This window comes from Oryzias melastigma, linkage group LG19 (assembly GCF_002922805.2).
Source record: "Oryzias melastigma strain HK-1 linkage group LG19, ASM292280v2, whole genome shotgun sequence".
In the NCBI taxonomy this organism is placed as follows: domain Eukaryota; kingdom Metazoa; phylum Chordata; class Actinopteri; order Beloniformes; family Adrianichthyidae; genus Oryzias; species Oryzias melastigma.
The window spans coordinates 10,556,340-10,575,595 of NC_050530.1; the positions used below are offsets into that span (position 1 = coordinate 10,556,340).

The following is a 19,256-nucleotide window of genomic DNA, read 5'->3' on the forward strand; positions in this document are numbered from 1 at the left end:
AAAAAAATCTTCAGATTTTTAAAAAAGGTTACCTACAATCCAAAATTTTATAGTTTAGACTTTTAGAGTAATTTCAAAATAAAATACACTATTTTGTTTAAACTTTTAATAAATAAAATTAAATGAGTTGCAGATTAGTTTGTAAATCTTTACTTAAGAAAAAATACCAAGCTCTTATGACTCAAAACATCTCAAAATTATTTTTTATTCTTTCACAAATATACATTCTTCAGATTTTTTTAAAGTTACTTTAAACTGAAAAGTTACAGTCCAGACTTTTATATTTTAGATTTTTAAATTTTGGAATTTCAAAATGAAATCCACTATTTTGCTTAAACTTTTAATAAATGAAATTAAATGAGTTGCAGATTAGTTTGTTTGTCAATCTTTTTGTTTTTTAAATGCAGGCTCTAATAACTCAAAATATCTCAAAATTATTTTTTATTCTTTTACCAATGTACAACAAATCTTCAGATTTTTTTTAAAAAGGTTACTAAAAAATTAAAAGTTACAATCCAGACTTATATTTTACATTTTTAGATGTAGGAATTTCAAAATAAAATAGACAATTTTGTTTAAACTTTCAGTAAATACAATTAAATTAGTTGCAGATTAGCTTGTTTGTCAATCTTTATACAAAAAACAAACAAACTCTACTGTCTCAAAGCATCCTAGAATATTTTTCTCTGTTTTTCTTAACCCAAATTGCTTTAAAAAAAATAACAAAAAATATATAGGATCACACCCAACAGACCAATTCATTCATCTTTTTAGTTATTTTATTAATTCTATACTCTGGTAAAGTGCATAAAAAACTAAGAGCATTCTAGTAACAAGTGCAGAATTATAAAAGTGAAGAAGAGAATGAAATGAAAGAAAATGTGTATAGCAATAAAATAGTTTATTGGACTCTGAACTTTTAGAAATAAAAAAATAAAACTAAAGAACACAAAAAACATACATATCTACCCACGTATATATTTACCCTAGAATAATTAGTCATTAATTGATTTGAAAATATTTATGCATACATCCAAATCCAATTCTTATTTTTACATACTTATCATTATTGACTTTTATTAATGTGCACCACTTGTGCAAATATTATATTATGGCTTCCAAGAATACAAATAATGCTGTGATGTTAACAAGAGAAGAAACATCAAAGCTTTTCACTCAAAACAAAACAAAGAAAAGGTGTTTACACTTTAGGTTCTGCAAATATATATCTGAGCATGCGAACGTGGTAAACACAAAGCAAATAGAGTGGATCTGTAAGGCTAGGGACGAGGTGAGGGTCAGCCCCCTCCCCTGAGACAGATGAACCGATAAAAGAACAAAGAGTAGGAGGAGGAACACAGAAGAACAGATAAAGGGCAAAAGCAGGCAGCAGAAGAACACATAACTGATATAATGGGATAACACGCATTTAACCAGAGCAACAGGAGCCAATATAATTATCTTTGGTCCTGGGGGCAGTGGGGGTTGAGCAGTGTCAATCAGCGGGGCTTTAGGTTACTTTTCATGTAGTCACAGCTGGATGATGTAGGTATACGAAAACTTTTGTCACTTTTTTCCACACAGAAAAATGAAAGGTGACCAGCTAATTAAGAACTAACAATCTGTCAGAAATCACTGTCTTTCTATTCTTTTTTTTTTCTAAAAACTGGATAAAATGAGTTGAGCTTTCAACAAATGATAACAGCAAAAATAAAGGTAATGGAGTGAACTAAATGTGTTATTAATGAATAATATACAAAAAATAAATGGGGCTATGTTTATGTTCTTACTTAAATTTATCGGATTTATGTGCATTATTGGACTTAAATGGGCTAATATTTAACATTTAACATAAAAAATTAATTACTATTTACAGTTGACACGTATGTTTTTTTTTAATTTATTCTTTTATAAGATGTGCAGTATAAAATATTATAATTTTTGGGGGACTTTCTTTTGTAAATCAAATAATTTCCTTTATCAAAAAATAGTACAATTGGATTTTATTTTTTTAAGCATATATCTAATTAAGTATAAGCATGGCAAGAACACTACAGACCATGTGTGTGTAGGAAGTATATTAACTGAATACTTTTTTAGCTTTAAATTGAAACAATTTAACTAGACAATATGTAGATAGTAAATGAAAAGTAAACTTCAACTTACTATCTCACTTTTAGCATAGACTAAGTATTCTTTTAGTACAAAAGATTATTTTTTGCTAAAAGATGATCAATAATAAGTTTACCTACCATCAACAAAAATAACAATACATATAATTTAATTGACATCGTAACATTATCAATATCAGTAGCTCTGCTCCGACTAATAACAAATCAAAATACTAAAGAAAAAACTTGACAAGGCTTTACTTTTTGTTTGCCATTTTTGAATGTGCTTTTATTTTGAAATAAAATCCTCGCCTCCAAACTTTCTCTAAATTTTTCCGGTTGGCGTGACGTCACGTCCTTCAACTTCATTTATTTACATTTTTATCCCCTCAAATATTTTTATTTGTGGGATTTTTTCTCCTAATTGACGTTTAGATGTTTTCAGCTTCGGCAAACGGACTTAAAGGCTCCTTTAGTGTGGTTTACTACTTTGATAGTTTTAAGAAAAGAATGTTTGATAAGAAGCTTTCACGCGGTTGTGGGAGGAGTCGCCCTCGTGCTGAGCCCGCCCCTTTTCACAGTCCTTGAGTGATAAAAAGTGGAGTAAATGCTCAAACATGGAAAAGAAGATATTTAACAGAACTGGTTTTCATAGTAGAACCCCGACAAATACAGTAAGAATGTGCTTCATTGTTTTTCATTGTTCAAACTTGTTTATTGGAGCTATGGATAAATTAAATTTTTCATGTGGATTCCTTTAAAATAATTGCATTTCAAATAATTTTTGGTTTAAATAAAATGTACTACTATTTTATATTTTTGTAGTAGCTGTTTTTTTATTTTATAGGGTTGTTTTCACACTATTAGTTTTTCATGAAAAATGTGTTTATTTCCCCTCAGAAGTAATCATGGTGAGTTCAAAATTCCCCCTGGTTTCACAGAGATGCCTGTTCCGGTTCCTCAACAGACTCCTGGCAGAAGGCAAGAAACGTTGTCCTTTATTATGTGTTCATTAAACAGACTAATAACTGCCACAGTGCAGCCTGAATTGCAGAAAAGTATCAGCAAGTCTTTAGTAACCAAATTTTCCACATTTAAAGGTGGTGATTGTAACTAAAGTTTCCATTAATGTTTAGATCATTCAAGTTTCACAAAACTTTTTTTTTTGAGCTACCGAGAATAATCTCTATTGATAAAAGAAACTTCATTGGAGCTTTCTGAAAGTTTAGGACATTAAGTTTGTCTACTTGTTAGAAAAAGTGAATTTTAAAAGTTATAATCACATTTTTTATTTAAGTTTCAGCCTTAGACACTTGTGTTGCTTTAATTTTTTCAAATAAAATATAAATATCTTCAAAATCATTTAGTTACACGTGCCGAGTGCAAGTGAGGAAGAACTGGATTTTTTTTTGTGTGAAAGTAAAAAAAGATCCCAGATTAGTTTCTCCGTAAAATCCCGAATTGAACTGAGCATAATGACAAAATCCGGTTTGTTCAAATATCCTTTTCGTCTGTGCTTGTCCCTCTTGTGCCTCATTGCCTCAAAGAGATGTGTCGTGTCAGCAAAGGCTTTTCAGCTTGTTTGCTGATGTGGCGGTCTGAAGTCCGTCATCATCTGTTTCCCCGTTCACCGATGGATAAGGCCTTTACTTTCTTTGCATCATTCACGCTGGGCAGTTTACCGGTTTAGTAACATTGCATATACGTTCTAATATAAAACATAGCAATGGTTTGTTATTTATTAATTGTGTGCAGCTAAAATTCTATTTTTTTGTTTTGTTTAGTTTTTTAAGTCAGGACTTAAATATTTCTACAGGCTGCAAATCTCTAAAATCTTTCATTAAATAAATATTGTATTAAATCATCAATTTGTTGGGTTTTTTGGACAAATAAAAACCATCTTTGACCCTAATCATTGTCAGATTAAATTAATTTCTTTTTATCTTGGGTCTAAAGCCATATTCACAAAAAGATTAAAGAAATGTATCTAAAACTTATCAAATTCAATAGAAGATATTGACAAAATATTTGATTTAAAACTGCTTTAGATTATTTTTTTAAACAACTTTGAAGATGTAGTTTAAAAAAGCCTATTTTTTTTTTTTTTTTGGACTAAAAAACAAACCATCATGAGCCGATGTTTAATAATTTTCTCCCAAAACTAACCTTTTCAGTTTTAATAAGCAGAGGTTAGTTTTCTGGGTTAAATGCTGAAAAATACAAATGTTTTTAGTATTAATATCAATCTTTCTCACTTTCTTTAAATAGTAAATGTACATTTCCTCTCCTCCATACAGCTCCTCAGAGCAGGACTCATGCCAGCTCCTTCGCACATCGCTGTGCACTTCGCCAAGCCAAACGAATCGTAGTTAAGCTCGGCAGTGCGGTGGTGACCCGCGGCGATGAGTGTGGTTTGGCTCTGGGAAGGCTGGCTTCTATCGTGGAGCAGGTGAGATTTTAGTCCCTAATATGAAATCTTTATGGACACATAAACTCCACATTTGCTTCAGTTGAATGTTTACGTGTTCTCGTCCAGGTGGCCATGCTGCAGAATCAGGGCAGGGAGATGGTGATGGTCACCAGTGGAGCCGTGGCCTTTGGGAAGCAAAGACTGAGACATGAGATCCTGCTGTCCCAAAGTGTTCGGCAGGCGCTGCAGTCTGGACACAATCAGCCCAAAGACATGGTCAGAGAAAGAAAGGGACTGTTTTTAATTAAAAACTGTACATATACTCAATAGTATTCAAAGCAAAAAGTACTTAATCCCTTAAACTCCAATTGTTCAAATCAATTGTGTTGCTGACTCTAATCAGTCTGAATGTTGCAGTCCGTGCCGGTTCTGGAGGCCCGAGCCTGTGCCGCAGCCGGACAGAGCGGTCTAATGGCGCTATACGAGGCCATGTTCTCTCAGTACAGCACGTGCACAGCGCAGGTATGCTTCCCACGGTCACGTACCTCTCTGCTTTTTCTCTCGGAGCTCTTATGACGTTCTCCGCTCTTTGCTGCCAGGTTCTGGTGACAAACCTGGATTTCCATGACGACGAAAAGCGGCAGAACCTCCACAGCACGCTGCAGGAGCTGGTGCGCATGAACATCGTGCCCATCATCAACACCAACGACGCTGTGGTGCCCCCGCCAGAACCCAACAGTGACCTGCATGGGGTAAATGCGGGAACAGACGCCAAGGGGGCCACACATCGTTAGACATTTTCTGCAAAACATCAACTATTTAGTAAATTTAATATGATTAAATATACTCTGATCCTGTTAAGCTCTCCCATCAGTAGTGTGTGCATAAAAATATGGATACACGACTGATTTTTAACATTTCTTGCAGTTAAGTAGCGGCTACAATTCAAAAATCTCTTTATTTTCCTGACCTTGATTCCAGAAGATTAAAGAAATAGATTTCTTGTATTTCATTACACGAACACTTTCCTGCAGGTGATAAGCATTAAGGACAACGATAGCCTGGCGGCACGTCTGGCTGTGGAGATGAAGGCTGACCTGCTCATCGCGCTCTCTGATGTGGAAGGTAAAAGTGTTAACACAGTGACAGGCTGGGTTAGCCATTAGCTAACAACACCATCTGTCTGTCTCTCTCTGGGCAAAATCATCAGTTCATCTGAGATTTGTGCAGCAAAGATAAACACGAAGCCTTTTTCTTCTTTTTAACGAATGCGGATGGAAGTTTTTTTAAATATGAAATAATTAAGATATATTTCTGTTTTTTCATGGACCAGAAATATTACTTTTGAATGCACATTTTATTGTTTTTTTATTTCGTCTCTAGGGTTGTACAACAGCCCACCTGGAACTGATGATGCCAAACTCATAGACGTCTTCTACCCTGGAGACCAGCACTCCGTCACCTTTGGCACAAAGTCCAGAGTTGGGCTTGGAGGCATGGAGGCCAAGGTTTGCTTTAAGCTGCCATCCATAAATCAAAATTATAAAAATAGTTTGGTTGCAATGGTCTAAGTCCCACTCTAAAAATCTTTTATTAAAGCATTCCCAGTTTTTTTTAAAATTATGACTATGCCATTAATCAGCAAAATGAGGACATAGTTTCTGTAGAGCAGCAAAATTTCATTAGAAATTCACTTCAGAGTTTTGGGTGGGACTGATTACTGTAGTTTCTAAATCCCAAAGTTCTGATGTGGGAGTTTGTGGATTAAAATTAAAGAACTCAATATTTTACATTCACATTGAACTCATTTATAGAAATTACCTGCATGTTATTGAAGATGACAAGAGCAATGATATTTAGTTGAAAATGTGTTCGGCATTAATTTTGCTTTTGGATTCAAGTCTTTAGATTACAAAGATAACGTTAAGTCTTAAAATCTGATTGATGAAAGTTTCAAACCTTCTTATTTGCAGGTCAAGGCTGCTCTTTGGGCATTACAAGGTGGCACCTCAGTGGTCATAGCTAACGGTACTAACCCAAAAGTAACGGGTCACGTCATCACTGACATTGTGGAGGGTAAAAAGCTGGGAACTTTCTTTTCTGAAACTAAACCTGCTGGCAAGTTTTTACTTCATCTCTCCTTTACAAATTGAACCGAAAATATGTTGAAGCTTTTTTTGAGATATTAAGTCTTTTTTTAATTGCAGGGCCTTCAGTAGAGGAGCAGACAGAAATGGCGCGCAACTCTGGGAGAATTCTTGCATCTCTGCAGGCGGAGAAGGTTAGATTTGAAGTATTTTCTCTAATAATTTGTAAAAATATAGGGTTTATGATATAATCTGCGAAGTTTTCTTTGATGGATTTGCAGAAACACTGATCTCCTGTTGACAAAAATGCGCTAAGCTTGTCTGGATTTGGCTGTTTTCCCAGAGAAGTGAGATCATCTGTCGTCTAGCAGACCTGTTGACTGAAAAGACAGAGGAAATAGTGGCAGCCAACAAAATGGACATGGAGGTTGCAAGCAGTTCGGGTAAAACAATGTACATTTTTTGTTAAACTGAAGCAATTCTTTTGCACTTCTCATAACAAAAACATCACATTTTATGTAAGTTTGTCTATAAAGTTTAAAGTCAACACATTCATTTATGTTTTTATTTATTAAAAATATTTTTGTCATTCCTAGCTCATAAAACATCACCTTTTGAGTGTAATCTAAATCCCACCACCAGATGGCGACTGTCACTTTCTTCAAAAAATGAATGCTTTCATGAAAGTTGAGTTTTTACATGACTTATTGTTTCCTTAGGTCGTTTACCTCCTGCCATGTTGAAGCGCCTGAGCCTGTCAGCAGCCAAAATCAACAGTTTGTCTATAGGCATTCAGCAAATAGCCACATCCGCCCAGAACAGTACGGGTCGTGTGCTGCGGCGGACAAGGGTGGCTCCCAACCTGGAGCTGGAGCAGATCACAGTACCCATCGGAGTTGTTCTGGTTATCTTTGAAGCCCGGCCTGACTGCTTACCACAAGTATGGAGTTTTCAATAACTTAAAAAAAAGAATAAAATGTAATTAAGTGTAAAATAACTAGAATATTTTATTATAATTTTTAGTAGAAGAAAAATAAATGCAAAAATCATATGCAGTTGGACTGCAGAAATCACATTCAGTATATTAGGCTTGGAAAACTGAGAAAAAGCAGCTTGTGTTGTATCTCTGCACAGCCTGCCAGCTCTTTACTCACTAAACCTCCTTGTTATATCTAGGTATCAGCCCTGGCTATAGCCAGTGGCAACGCTCTTCTTCTGAAAGGTGGCAAAGAAGCAGCTAACACCAACCGTGTGTTACTCCAGCTCACCCAAGAAGCCCTCTCTATGCATGGAGTAAGAGAGGCTGTGCAGATGGTAAAAGCAGGAGGTCTCACAGGATAAAAACGGCCCCTTTCATTTGATCGTTTTTTTTTTTTTTTTAATATAAAACACTGAACTATCACTTTGATGTTTTCCCTTCAAGGTGAGCACTCGTGAGGAGGTGGAGGGCCTGTGCCGGCTGGACAAAATGATTGACCTGATTATCCCCAGAGGGTCGTCCCAGCTGGTGCAGGACATCAAGCGGGCGGCCAAGGGCATCCCGGTGCTCGGTCACAGCGAGGGCGTCTGCCACGTCTACGTCGATGCTGATGCGCGTGCCGATAAAGTTATCGGAATCGGTCAGTAGCTGATAGCCGCGCTCGTCAGTTGATGAAACTACCTGCATTTGACCGATGGTTTCCTTCTTCAGTGAGAGACTCAAAGTGCGAATATCCTGCTGCATGCAACGCAATGGAAACTCTGCTGATCCATAGAGACATCCTCAGGACGCCACTGTTTGACCAGATCGTCGACATGCTTCGAACTGAACGGGTAGAGGTTAAAACATTTCAAAATGGCTTCTCAGAAGCTGCAGATGAAGTTTCTGTTTTTTCTTGGGAAGTAAATAGGTTATCTTTTTCGGTGGTGCTCCCAGGTGAGGATTCATGCAGGCCCACGGTTCGCTTCATACCTGACGTTCAGTCCATCAGAGGCCAAGTCTCTGCGGACCGAATACAACGACCTGGAGTGCTGCGTGGAGGTGGTTGACAGCATGCAGGAGGCCGTAGAGCATATTCACAAATATGGCAGCTCCCACACAGACGTCATCATCACAGAAAATGGTAGGTGGCTTACACCTCCAACCAGTAAAGCTGCAGTTCCTCGCTCTTCATCGTTTAGGTTGCCTGTCAAACTCTAAAAAAACACCCCGCCTCACCTTCTGCAGCAGCGAGTAACAAGCTGTGACACTTTTTTGTCAGGAGTCGTGCACGCTCTCCCTTTGTGAGTCCACTGTGGTGGAAAAAGGCCATTTAAAATGCAAAGCAGATGATTATCAGTTCAAGAGACGTGAGCCTGTCAAAACTTTGACTCCTGCTCAAACAGGTTTAAAGTGATCCATCACTCTGCATCTTGGTAACTCATTTGGAGTTAAAAACGATCTATGCATCCCTAAAGTGTACCTGGGCATGTGAGAAATATCAATTAAAAAACCTAATCAGTCAGTTTTGACATAAAATTGATCCAATATTTAAGAATTAGTTGTCAGTTGTTATGATTTTTTTGTTTTAGAAAAATTATGCAAAAACACAAAATGAGGAGACAAAGTACTAAATATTTTAAGATTTGGATATTTTGATTTTTGTAATGCATATTTAACAAATCATTTTTTAACACTGCAAGTCAAAGTTGCATCTAGAAATCCTTTTCCATCAGTGATGGTTGTGTTACTGCCATCTAGTGGGAAGAAAGCACCCTGCAGTATATTAAAGCACAAGGATGCACAGATTAAATATGCAAAATGTTTGTGATTTGATGACAAAAATCGGTAAAAATGTGCTGTAAGGCTAGAATATGGGCTGTCATACTGACTGATGTCCTGCAGGGTTATACTAAAGGGATATTTATTTTTATTGCTTTTAAATCAAAATGTACAAATCAAATAAAACTGATACATAATTAAAAATGTTCTTTTGATAACTTTTATTTTGTATAATTTTTCAAAAATTCAAGAGTTTAAAATATATGCGATAATTGGAAGAGCAGAAGTGTTTTTGTGTCACAGCCGATGTGAATTCTCGTTTATTAATTGTTGTTGGTTCTGGTCTTGCAGAGAAAACGGCTGAGCAGTTCTTGCAGCAGCTGGACAGCGCCTGCGTTTTCTGGAATGCCAGTTCTCGTTTTGCCGATGGTTATCGGTTTGGTCTTGGTTGGTATTCTCCATTTTAATATAATTGAACACTCTATCCCATCGCATTATGTGGTATTCACCTACCGTTCATCTGTGTCACTTCAGGTGCAGAGGTGGGTATCAGCACAACTCGCATCCACGCCAGGGGTCCCGTGGGCATTGAGGGGCTCCTCACTACGAAGTGGGTACTTAGAGGGGATGGCCACACGGTCGCTGACTTCTCCGAACATGGAACCCAAACGTACCTCCATGAAAGCCTGCCTTTGGGACAGGAAGTAGTCACACAGAGCGACAGCAACTAGAATATAAAAAAAAGATTATTTTTTTATTTTCAAGGTGATGCTATTTTCTGCAGCAGTCCTGGATTAAATAGTACGTTAGCGACGTACTTTCCGTTACTGATGGTGAAAAAAATGATAGTAAATCTCCATGTTCTCTGGATCTCCAGAGTTTTAGCACAAGTTTACAGATTAATAGATTAGTCTTGTAAATGAGTATTATTTATCTCCTGAAGGAGGACTTAAAATAAAAAGATGCAGCACTTAAAGTTGTTCATAAGTGAATACAAATATTTTACCAAATATTGCTGAAAAAGCTATTATGAAGTAAAGAAATGTGCCACATAATTTGTTTTATTAATGTAGTAGATTGGGTTGTTAATTTATTATTACTTGACTGTTGCTAAATATATTTCTTTATGGTGCAGAAAAAAGCACAAAAGCAAAATGTTTTAAACTTATTATTTAAATTTAGTTCAGATTTTTTACTTTCCAACTTAAAGAGCTCAGAATTAAGATAAAAGAACTGTGAGTTACACATTAAACTCGCACACATTTGTACTTGAATCGTTCTTGGGTTGATTATTGTTGCACGTTGTGCTCATTTTACAGTGCTTTGTTACTTTTCTGCTTGTTCCTCGTGGCGCTCAAAGCCTCTGTCAGAGCAGGAATCGTAATTGACAAGCTTCCTCCTTTAAGCTTGAGGGGGAATGAGACTTCTTTTAAATGAAGCTCTGCAACATCCCAGCCTCTGAGCTGCTTTATGAAGTCTTCCAGTGTGCACCTCGGCACTGGTTTAGGTTTATTAAAAGGTGTAATGGTTTGAAATTAAACCGAGTTTAAAAAGAATATTTGGATATCTTCCTTTAAGTCTTTGATTTCTTTTATTTCCTGCTGCTGAAATATTGAGGGTTTCTTTTTTTCTCCACTCTTGTCCTCGCACCAGTCTTTCTACTTTCACAAAGAACACAAATTAAAGTGAGGGAGGGGAGCAAAGGAGCCGTACTGATTTGAAAAACAGATGTCTAAAAGCGGGCTTCTTAAAATTTGCCCACAGGGACATTTGCATTGCTGGAAGTGGGGCGAGGAAGATGGAAGACAATACTATAGAGGTTTAATTATCCAGCCATCAGAAATAAAAAGAGCGAAGGGAAAGTCTGAGACTGGTAATGAAATCACAGACTTCTGTTCTGCGTTTCTGTTTCTTTTTTTTTCGCCCCCTTTTTCTTTCTTTTTCTATCATCTGAAGAATTCATTCTCCAAAATGCACTACTTACCCTTCAATCAGCCTCCCATCATAAGTCCAAAGGGTTCAGAGATGAAGGAGGGAGAGAAAAAAGCCGGGATCCCACTCTTTTGTGCTTTGAATGTACGAAATGATTGAAAATAGAATCTGAATGACTCGAGGTAGAGAAACACAAATCCGGGGACACTGAGTGCTTCCTCTGGCGCTTTTATAGAAATTTATTTTCAACTAATCTCGAGCATCACTGTGATTACAGCTGCTTTTGATGTGTGTGTGTGTACACTGATAGATTGAAGTTTTTAACTTCACAGGCGCCTGAATGGGGCTTTTGTTGTGAAGGGAAACATCTACTGAAGGAAATCGATCCTTATAAATGCACATTTTGCATTCAAATTGATTACTAAAAGTGTTGGGTTGAGGCAAATGTTGCAGTATATACAACATTTCTAAATATTGCATCATCTTAGCTTGATAGCCCCTCTATGGGAGGATTTTAGCAATATTTTAGACATTAGCAGCTACTTACATGTAGCTTGTGAAACTATGACTTTAAACAAGCTTTTTGTTATGTTCGTATCAGGAGTTCTGCCTTAACCTTAAAGTAACTTTCGGTTATTTCTCCGACCACCCTTTCATCTTTCCTCCGTCTCCTCCAGTCCCATGATGCACACTGTTCATGTTGTGCTGTCCACTGGGCATTGTTGTCTACAGAAATAATAAAAAGATGATGAGGGCAAATCACCGGACTCTTACAGCAAAGCTGACAATCCTCTAATTGGACATTACTCAAGGCCAAAACTCATATTTCTTGTTTTGCTTGATCTTAAGACTCTCAAATACGATCCCCGCTGGGCTTCAAATTTTTTAAAATCAATAATTTATAGTCCGTGTTATTAATTCATATGTATCTTCACCAATTACTCCGTGTCTAATTAACAATTTCAATAATTGATATTTATTTCTGAAAGAGTTGAGTATCTTGGGCCGATGAAAAATGCATGAGCAGGGACGTGGACGGGGTTTTGTTTTTTTGTTCTGAGAGAGCTTGATGCTCGGGGCTAATACCAGGCCACTTTGACTCCAGCTCTTTGAGCTGGCACTGGCCTTATGATGTGGATCTAATATGGGCATCTTTCATGGACCCAAAGCACTCACTCTCCACCATGTGATCTCATAAAGACTCCAACATGCCCATCCTCACAAATTCTTTTTTTCTGTCTTTTAATAGCGAGCTTCAAAGAAAAGCCTTGATAATTTTCTTTGTGTATGCCAAATGACTATATGGAGGGGAAAAAAACAGCAAAGTGCTTATTTTTTTGTCTTCCTAGGACCTCAGTGATTACAATATAACTCTACAATGAAACTAAAGTTCATTAATCATATAAAAGAGAGGAGCTTCATGACAAGCCCTGATCTTTTGATAGTGACAGCTGTAGTAGTCAGGAGGAAATTAACAAAGCCCCGCTATCGTTGACTTTTATCCACTTTTCCTTTATTGGGATTCGAGTGGCACAGAAGGTTGGAGGGGAAAAAAGGGAGAATCACTTTTCATTGGGAGCATTGCCGAAGCAACAAACCCAGAACGTAGAACACCAACGACACTTCTGACGCTAAAGGAAACAGAAGGGTGGAGATCTAAACAAAAGGAGGCCACTGTCGATCAGTTGCTCTCGGTGACACGCCTCAGGGAGCCGAAGGTGGGGCTGGTGCTCCCCCACTCGTTGTGCCTCCTGTACTCTCCTGGACGCAAGAAGTACTGCCGCCCCCGATAGTTGGGGTGCTCGTGCAGCATCCAGTAGCCCTCCATGACGTTGACGGAGGAGATGTCACGGGTGTGGAAGCGCTCGTGCAGATTCGGGCAGTCCTCCACCAGCTCCAGGTTTTGGCCTCCGAAGTCGGACCGCTCAAAAATCTTCATCCTGTAGTTGCCAGCGTACTGAAAGAGGAACATTTGTATTAATCAAAAGTATCCATGAATGAGTCATGTAATGATGGAGAACGTGCAGCTCACAGGTGGGATCATGCGGCAGGAGCGGATGCAGTCGTTAAAGCCCGCCCAGTGCTGGTAGTCCGGGTACTCCCCCTTGTGCAGCATGTACTGATACCCAGAATAGTTGGGCTTCTCGTAGGCCACCCAGCAACCACTGTCAACTTTTATGGAGTTACAGCGGACGAAGAAGTTCTGCATCTCAGGGCAGTCACCACTGCACTCATAGTGACGACCCTGGAAGTTCCTGTCTTCATAGAAGATAATCTGCGCATGACAGATGGTTAATATTACAGCATCACAATAAAACACAAAGAAAATTGTGAAAAATGTATCAACCTGAATACAAAAAAGGAGTATTAGATCAGAATTTAGCTGTGTAACGAATTTATAGTTGATATTTGTTCATTTGGAACAATTCAATCCAATTCACTGATCTCAAATAGATCCAATATAGACAAAAATTCTACCAGGTGACTCAGAAAAACAAAAATAAAAGAGATGCAAGTATAAATGTGTACACAAACAAGAATTATGGCAAATCCATTCACATTTTAGTTTGATAAAGTTTGTTTTTCCACATAAAACTAAACTTATTATTAGAACATGATACTACAGTGTATGGTGACACGTCTTTGCAAAATTCAAGGTGTTTTCACACATCAAACCATTAAACTCCAGCCCGGGGGCCAGATACGGCCCGTTAAACTATTTAATCTGGCCCACCAAATGAGAATAAAATATAATGATAATCCGTATTTGCTTAATTTTTCATATAAATGCAGTTTTTACTGCACTATAAGTACATTGACCTTTGTCTAGGTGCAGAGAGTTTTTCTGCATTTCTGTGGCTTTTTTTTGTCGGACAGTCGTTTTTCCGATCATTCCAACATCACATGAACGCATCATTTCTCGAAGTTTTCCCTGAAAAACATGAAATCCTTTGTGCAACTGGCACTAAAACAAGAACTAAAATCCATTTTTAAATAAAACTCAATTTTTTATATTAGTTTTAATTCAAATAAAATATGTTTTCATCCAGATTTAATGGTATTTCTTTATCTTATGTGGTGGATAACCAAAAAACTCCAAGTATCTGGTCCTGGTCCAGCCTGTCTGTCAAATTTTGGAGCCCTTTTCGGCCCACAAGTCAAAAAGTTTGCCCACCGATGCATTAGACTGTAATGATGACTTGATGATGGCACTTTTTTACATTATAGTAAAATAAAACCTACCATGTCTCAATCTAAATAGTATTTTCCAACACTGATTATTTGTTTATCTGATTTTGAAACTACTTTATAATAGTGTATGCAGATTCGATTAACAAACTTGCCTCAGACATATCGGATTTTTGGAATAAAAATTGATTAACTGTTACACCCTCATCAGAATTAATTCAGTTTTTATTCATAAAGTTTGTGATTTGATTTCATTTATTTACACTTAGACATTATTAAATAATATGTCATTTTATTTCTAAGTTTTAATTAACCAGAAAAAGGTGTTATGTTGTAAATTCTTACATTAAAACAAAAAAAAAAGATTATTTTACCTAAAAAAATAAGAAAATACATTAAAAGAAACTTGATTCATTCAATATATTTAATTGACGTGTATTTTCAGAGTAAAATGGGCAGTTATGCCTTTTAACTTCCATTTAATCTTTTTGTACGCCACATTGAGTAAGAATTTGTTTATTTATACCACTTTGATTTTACACACATTAAAAATCGGTAAAGTTTTAGAAATCCAGTTCTTACCTTGCCCATTGTAATTGTGTTAAGTTCAGACCGGACCAGATGCTGGGCCGTGCCGGACCTCTTTATAGACCTCGCTAGGATCAGGCTTTTGTGAGGCAGGAACAAAGCTTTGTCATGTCAGCACAGTGTACTTTATAAACTGCAGAACGCTGCTGGACTGGTGATCTCCAGCAGTCGCTTTGTCTTTGTCAAAGCTCTGTCTATCTGTAGAAAATACTGTACAACAGCATTTTTTTCTGAGGCCTCCAACTAGAGTTGCAACATCTGCCTTTATTGGTCCGAATGCCAGCAACACACACAAGAAAAACAGTGAAGAAAGAGACTTTTTCAGTGTGGATTTAATGGTGACAGGTCATTAGGTAGCAGTGGGACATCAGGGTTTGAACTACAGTTTTCTCTGCTGAGAAAGTACCTGCACCTCAGAGTACTACTAGCACAAATGTACCCAGAAAAAGAAAAAAATTCACTGAGGCTTTAATATTTTTTCAAAACATATTGTTTAATGCACATTTAAGTTCAGGTGATTTTACATGTGAGTCCTCATCCTTCTGAAGGAGCCCACCATGGGGTTGTGGCAGCCCCAGTCGCCGCAGCTCCTGTACTCTCCGGGCCTCATGAAGTACTGGCGGCCCCTGTAGTTGGGGTGCTCGTAGAAGATCCAGTAGCCCTCCATGACGTTGCAGGAGTAGATGTCACGGTAGCGGAAGCGCTCGTACACGTTGGGGCAGTCGTCTGAGAACTCCATCATTTGTCCCATCATGTCAGGCCTGTTGAAAATCCTCATCCTGTAGGATCCTCTATACTGTAAAATAAAATCACTTTGTTTAATTCTTCTATTAATTCATGCGAGCACTTTAAGAGTGAATAAGTAGGAACTCTAAGGAGGATGGGAGATTTTTTTTCCCTCTCTAGACTGACAGAAGCACTCAGAGCGCCTAACAGAATAAGAGAAAAGGCACCAGGTCTTATGGGAGGCATTACATGCTTTTAAAAATTTTGACTAGGTTTCCTTGTGGACTTAGCAGCAGAGACTTTTATGTTCTGACCTGTATGAGATCTGTGAAGGACATCAAAAACCTCTGTGATTGACATCCGTTTTTAAAGCGGCGTTTGATGTGCAAGGTGACTGGGGGTGCGGGACGCCACGGCCTATGCCGCCTCAGTTTGATTGACTTACAGGGGGGAACATCTGGCAGGAGCGGATGCAGTTGTTGAAGCCCATCCAGCTGTGGTAGTCGGGGTACTCGCCGGGCCCCAGAATGTACTGATACCCCATGTAGTTGGGCCTCTGGTAGGCCACCCAGTGACCGCCGTTGACCCGGATGGAGTTGCAGAAGTTGAAGTGCCTAAAAGTGTCCATGCAGTCACTGCTGCACTCCCAGTGGCGGCCCTGGAAGTTGCGGCCCTCGTAGAAGACAATCTTCAAACAAACAAAAATTAAAGCAGAGAATCAATTGGTGCAGATTGTCATATTCACAAACAGACTGTAGGGGACACTGCTCCCCCTTGAACAAACTCAGTCATCCTTGATTAATAAAAAACTAGAATTTTGTCTTTTAAAATAACATAATTTCTTATTTTTTCCCTCACTTCTGATACTTTGCCCTTTTCCTTGTCTACCCCCCTAGCCAAAGCTAAATCCTCAGTGCGTGCGAGCTCGTACCTTTCCCATGGCTGCAGGCCTGTGAACGTTTGCGCATCATAGCCCTACATACACCTACACGTCCTTTTATACTCTCCTGCTGCCGGTGAGGCCTCTGACACGTCAGGAACTACTACTCTTTACCTTTTCAGAAGCCTACTACTGTTCTCTTTGTCTGCCAGCTCAGGGGCAACTTATCTCCTTTCTGCTAGAGTTTACCTATAGAATTAGCAACCCCCCCCCGCCTAAATATTACAGCACCAAAGTGCCATTCTGTGCTTGCGTGACCCTTGTTGTGCTGTGACCTTGTGATGCAGCCTTTTGAAATGTTAGACAAAAGGCCCTTTGAGGTATGCGGGCCCCCCAGCAACAATGCATATGAAGTGTGTCAGTTTTGGGAGGCCTCGCTCTAAACTAGTACTTAACCGGGTCACGATTGCGGGAGCAGAAAGTAACACAGTTGTCGAGCAGTTTGAATGGGTTGTGAGTGGCAGGGTATTGATGTGGAACGGCTGAACTGCTGCTCATTTCCTGTCTGAGGAGCTTGAACTACGGATGTGATCTGCCCCGATTTGTGTGTTTCTGCTTCCATCGCCCGCAGTTGTGCCGCGCTGCCAGACGGGACCAGTCTGTTTGCAGACTGAACTGTGAGGTGTGTGCGCTCAGGCCGGAATGACATAAAAGCAGAGGTTTGGGGCATCATCGTCTTTGTATAAAAGGAAGAGATGTTTGAAATTGAGTCTTTGGTTTGTAAGCGTAGCCCAGAGCAGGAGAGTAAAAAGGCCAGAATGAGTTGTAGCCACGTATTGTTGCTCCCAAAGCCCAGCTGATGCCAGAAAGGTCAGGCCTATCCTTTACCCTTTCATCAGGATAAAGAGCCTTTGCCCTCTCTCCACTTTGCTTTTTGCAGCTTCATCTATGTAAAAGAAAGGTTTTCAAAAAAACACAATAGCCATTATGTTCCTGGGTAAAAACACAGCTACAATGGTGGATATCCAAGTCTGTACGACACATTCGGTGTTAAGAAACTGTGTTGATAGGCTTTTGGCTGCTTTGATCATCGATCGACTTGAAACTCTCACAGGCTTCAGTAGGTTTCATGTTTGAAGCTCTGCTCTTTCTCTATGACATAAATAGACCATTGATATCCTTTCATCACACCATGCAGCCTAATTGCAGTCGACCATCAGATGGGATGTTGTTTTGTTTCGCGGGTTTCTGGAGCAAATATTTACTTTTTGGAAGGAAAGGTTTAATCAGAATATATAAGAAACAACTGTTTACATCTCCCTCACGCCCAGAGATAAACGATTCTTTCATCATTTTTATTGAATGTGAAGTCTTTGAAAGTGGGAAAGAGGCAGAAGAATGACAGGGATTTCTACTCTGTCAAGCACTTGTTTCAGGAAGGAGACTTGGGTACAACGGCAAGGCAGTTTTTTTTTTTGTCTGTGAGCTTTATTTTTCAGCTTAGCTTTTGAAACCCACTCCTGTTTTTGGTGTTTTTAATATGTACTTGTATAATTTTTCTCAAGATGGAGGGTATATATAAAGAAAATTAAGATTAAAGACAAAAAAATCCTGTTTAAAAACACGTGTAGTTGTCAAGCTACAATTAGCACGCCACAAGCTCCATTCTGATGCATCCACTTACAGACAAATAGATCCATGTACATATATGTTTTCCTCATCTGAGCTGGTATCTAGATCAAAACAGTCATCTAATCATTACTTTTTAAACATTTTTAAATTTCTAGTTGATCTGGATACGCAATGATGAATTCTGAAATAATTCTATGGCCATTTACATAATCCTGTGATTTATTGATACTTAAGGTCTCACAACGACCTAAATCTGCGTTGGTAAGGTATAAGTGTCTGATTAGAAGTTATTAACCGGACAATTCATGTATAGAAAATGGTTAGGTAGAGCCGGGGTGGGATTATATAAGTTGGCTTCCTCCCATGGGGTTATCTTATGCTTGACACGTCTTTGTATGGATGTAAAGCTCTGTTGATTGTATTACTCATGCATTTTTCTTGCTTTGATTGCTTAAATTAAACCATTTCCAATCTTATCTTATCTTATCTAATCATTGACTGCATATGAGAACTGGACTGAGTGACCCCTTACCCCTCGCGTTCCAAACAGGAAGTACCCACAGGTCTCAGATGGCCAAAGTCCCATAGACCTTTAATGAGAAATAAACAGCTATTACTCTATCATTATATATGTCACAATAACCATTCTTGCTTATTTATTTTTTGATATTTTTCTTTTACTGCAAGTTATTTAAGTTATAAATTGACCAAAAGTTGGTGGCGTTGTGTGGAACATTCAAAGTGTTGATTGACAGATTCTCCCTCTTTCAATGGAAGAAGTCTGACCTTATGACATCACTCCTGATTGGAGAGAGTGGTTGTCATAGAAATGTAGGCCGAATGCAAATTCTTCCTCTACCCCTACGGTTTCTCCCTACCCCTACAGTTATTCCTCAGAAATGGAGAGTTTTGGAAAAATAGTAGTTTTGTCCGAATTCTATCCCTACTCACTACATAGTAT

The 19,256-nt window shown here is 38.3% G+C and overlaps 3 protein-coding genes across 3 annotated transcripts; 1 reads left to right on the top strand and 2 right to left on the bottom strand.

The window, feature by feature from the left end:
- Positions 1–2,439: 2,439 nt before the first annotated feature.
- On the top strand, positions 2,440–10,904 carry aldh18a1 (aldehyde dehydrogenase 18 family, member A1). The gene is made up of 18 exons (XM_024284352.2): positions 2,440–2,785; positions 3,012–3,092; positions 4,409–4,560; positions 4,648–4,797; positions 4,939–5,043; positions 5,121–5,273; positions 5,556–5,646; positions 5,905–6,029; positions 6,495–6,639; positions 6,729–6,802; positions 6,952–7,051; positions 7,328–7,548; positions 7,785–7,922; positions 8,032–8,227; positions 8,299–8,420; positions 8,524–8,710; positions 9,700–9,795; positions 9,883–10,904. The coding sequence occupies exons 2-18, from the start codon at positions 3,020–3,022 to the stop codon at positions 10,077–10,079; spliced, it is 2,325 nt and encodes a 774-aa protein (XP_024140120.1). The 5' UTR covers positions 2,440–2,785; positions 3,012–3,019; the 3' UTR covers positions 10,080–10,904.
- Positions 10,905–12,771: 1,867 nt separating this feature from the next.
- On the bottom strand, positions 12,772–15,098 carry crygmx (crystallin, gamma MX). Its single transcript, XM_024285210.2, has 3 exons — positions 15,052–15,098; positions 13,313–13,555; positions 12,772–13,237 (listed from the first exon to the last, which is right to left on the bottom strand). The coding sequence occupies exons 1-3, from the start codon at positions 15,058–15,060 to the stop codon at positions 12,962–12,964; spliced, it is 528 nt and encodes a 175-aa protein (XP_024140978.1). The 5' UTR covers positions 15,061–15,098; the 3' UTR covers positions 12,772–12,961.
- Positions 15,099–15,529: 431 nt separating this feature from the next.
- crygmxl2 (crystallin, gamma MX, like 2) lies at positions 15,530–16,819 on the bottom strand. Its single transcript, XM_024285079.2, has 3 exons — positions 16,715–16,819; positions 16,229–16,471; positions 15,530–15,853 (listed from the first exon to the last, which is right to left on the bottom strand). The coding sequence occupies exons 1-3, from the start codon at positions 16,721–16,723 to the stop codon at positions 15,578–15,580; spliced, it is 528 nt and encodes a 175-aa protein (XP_024140847.1). The 5' UTR covers positions 16,724–16,819; the 3' UTR covers positions 15,530–15,577.
- Positions 16,820–19,256: the final 2,437 nt, after the last annotated feature.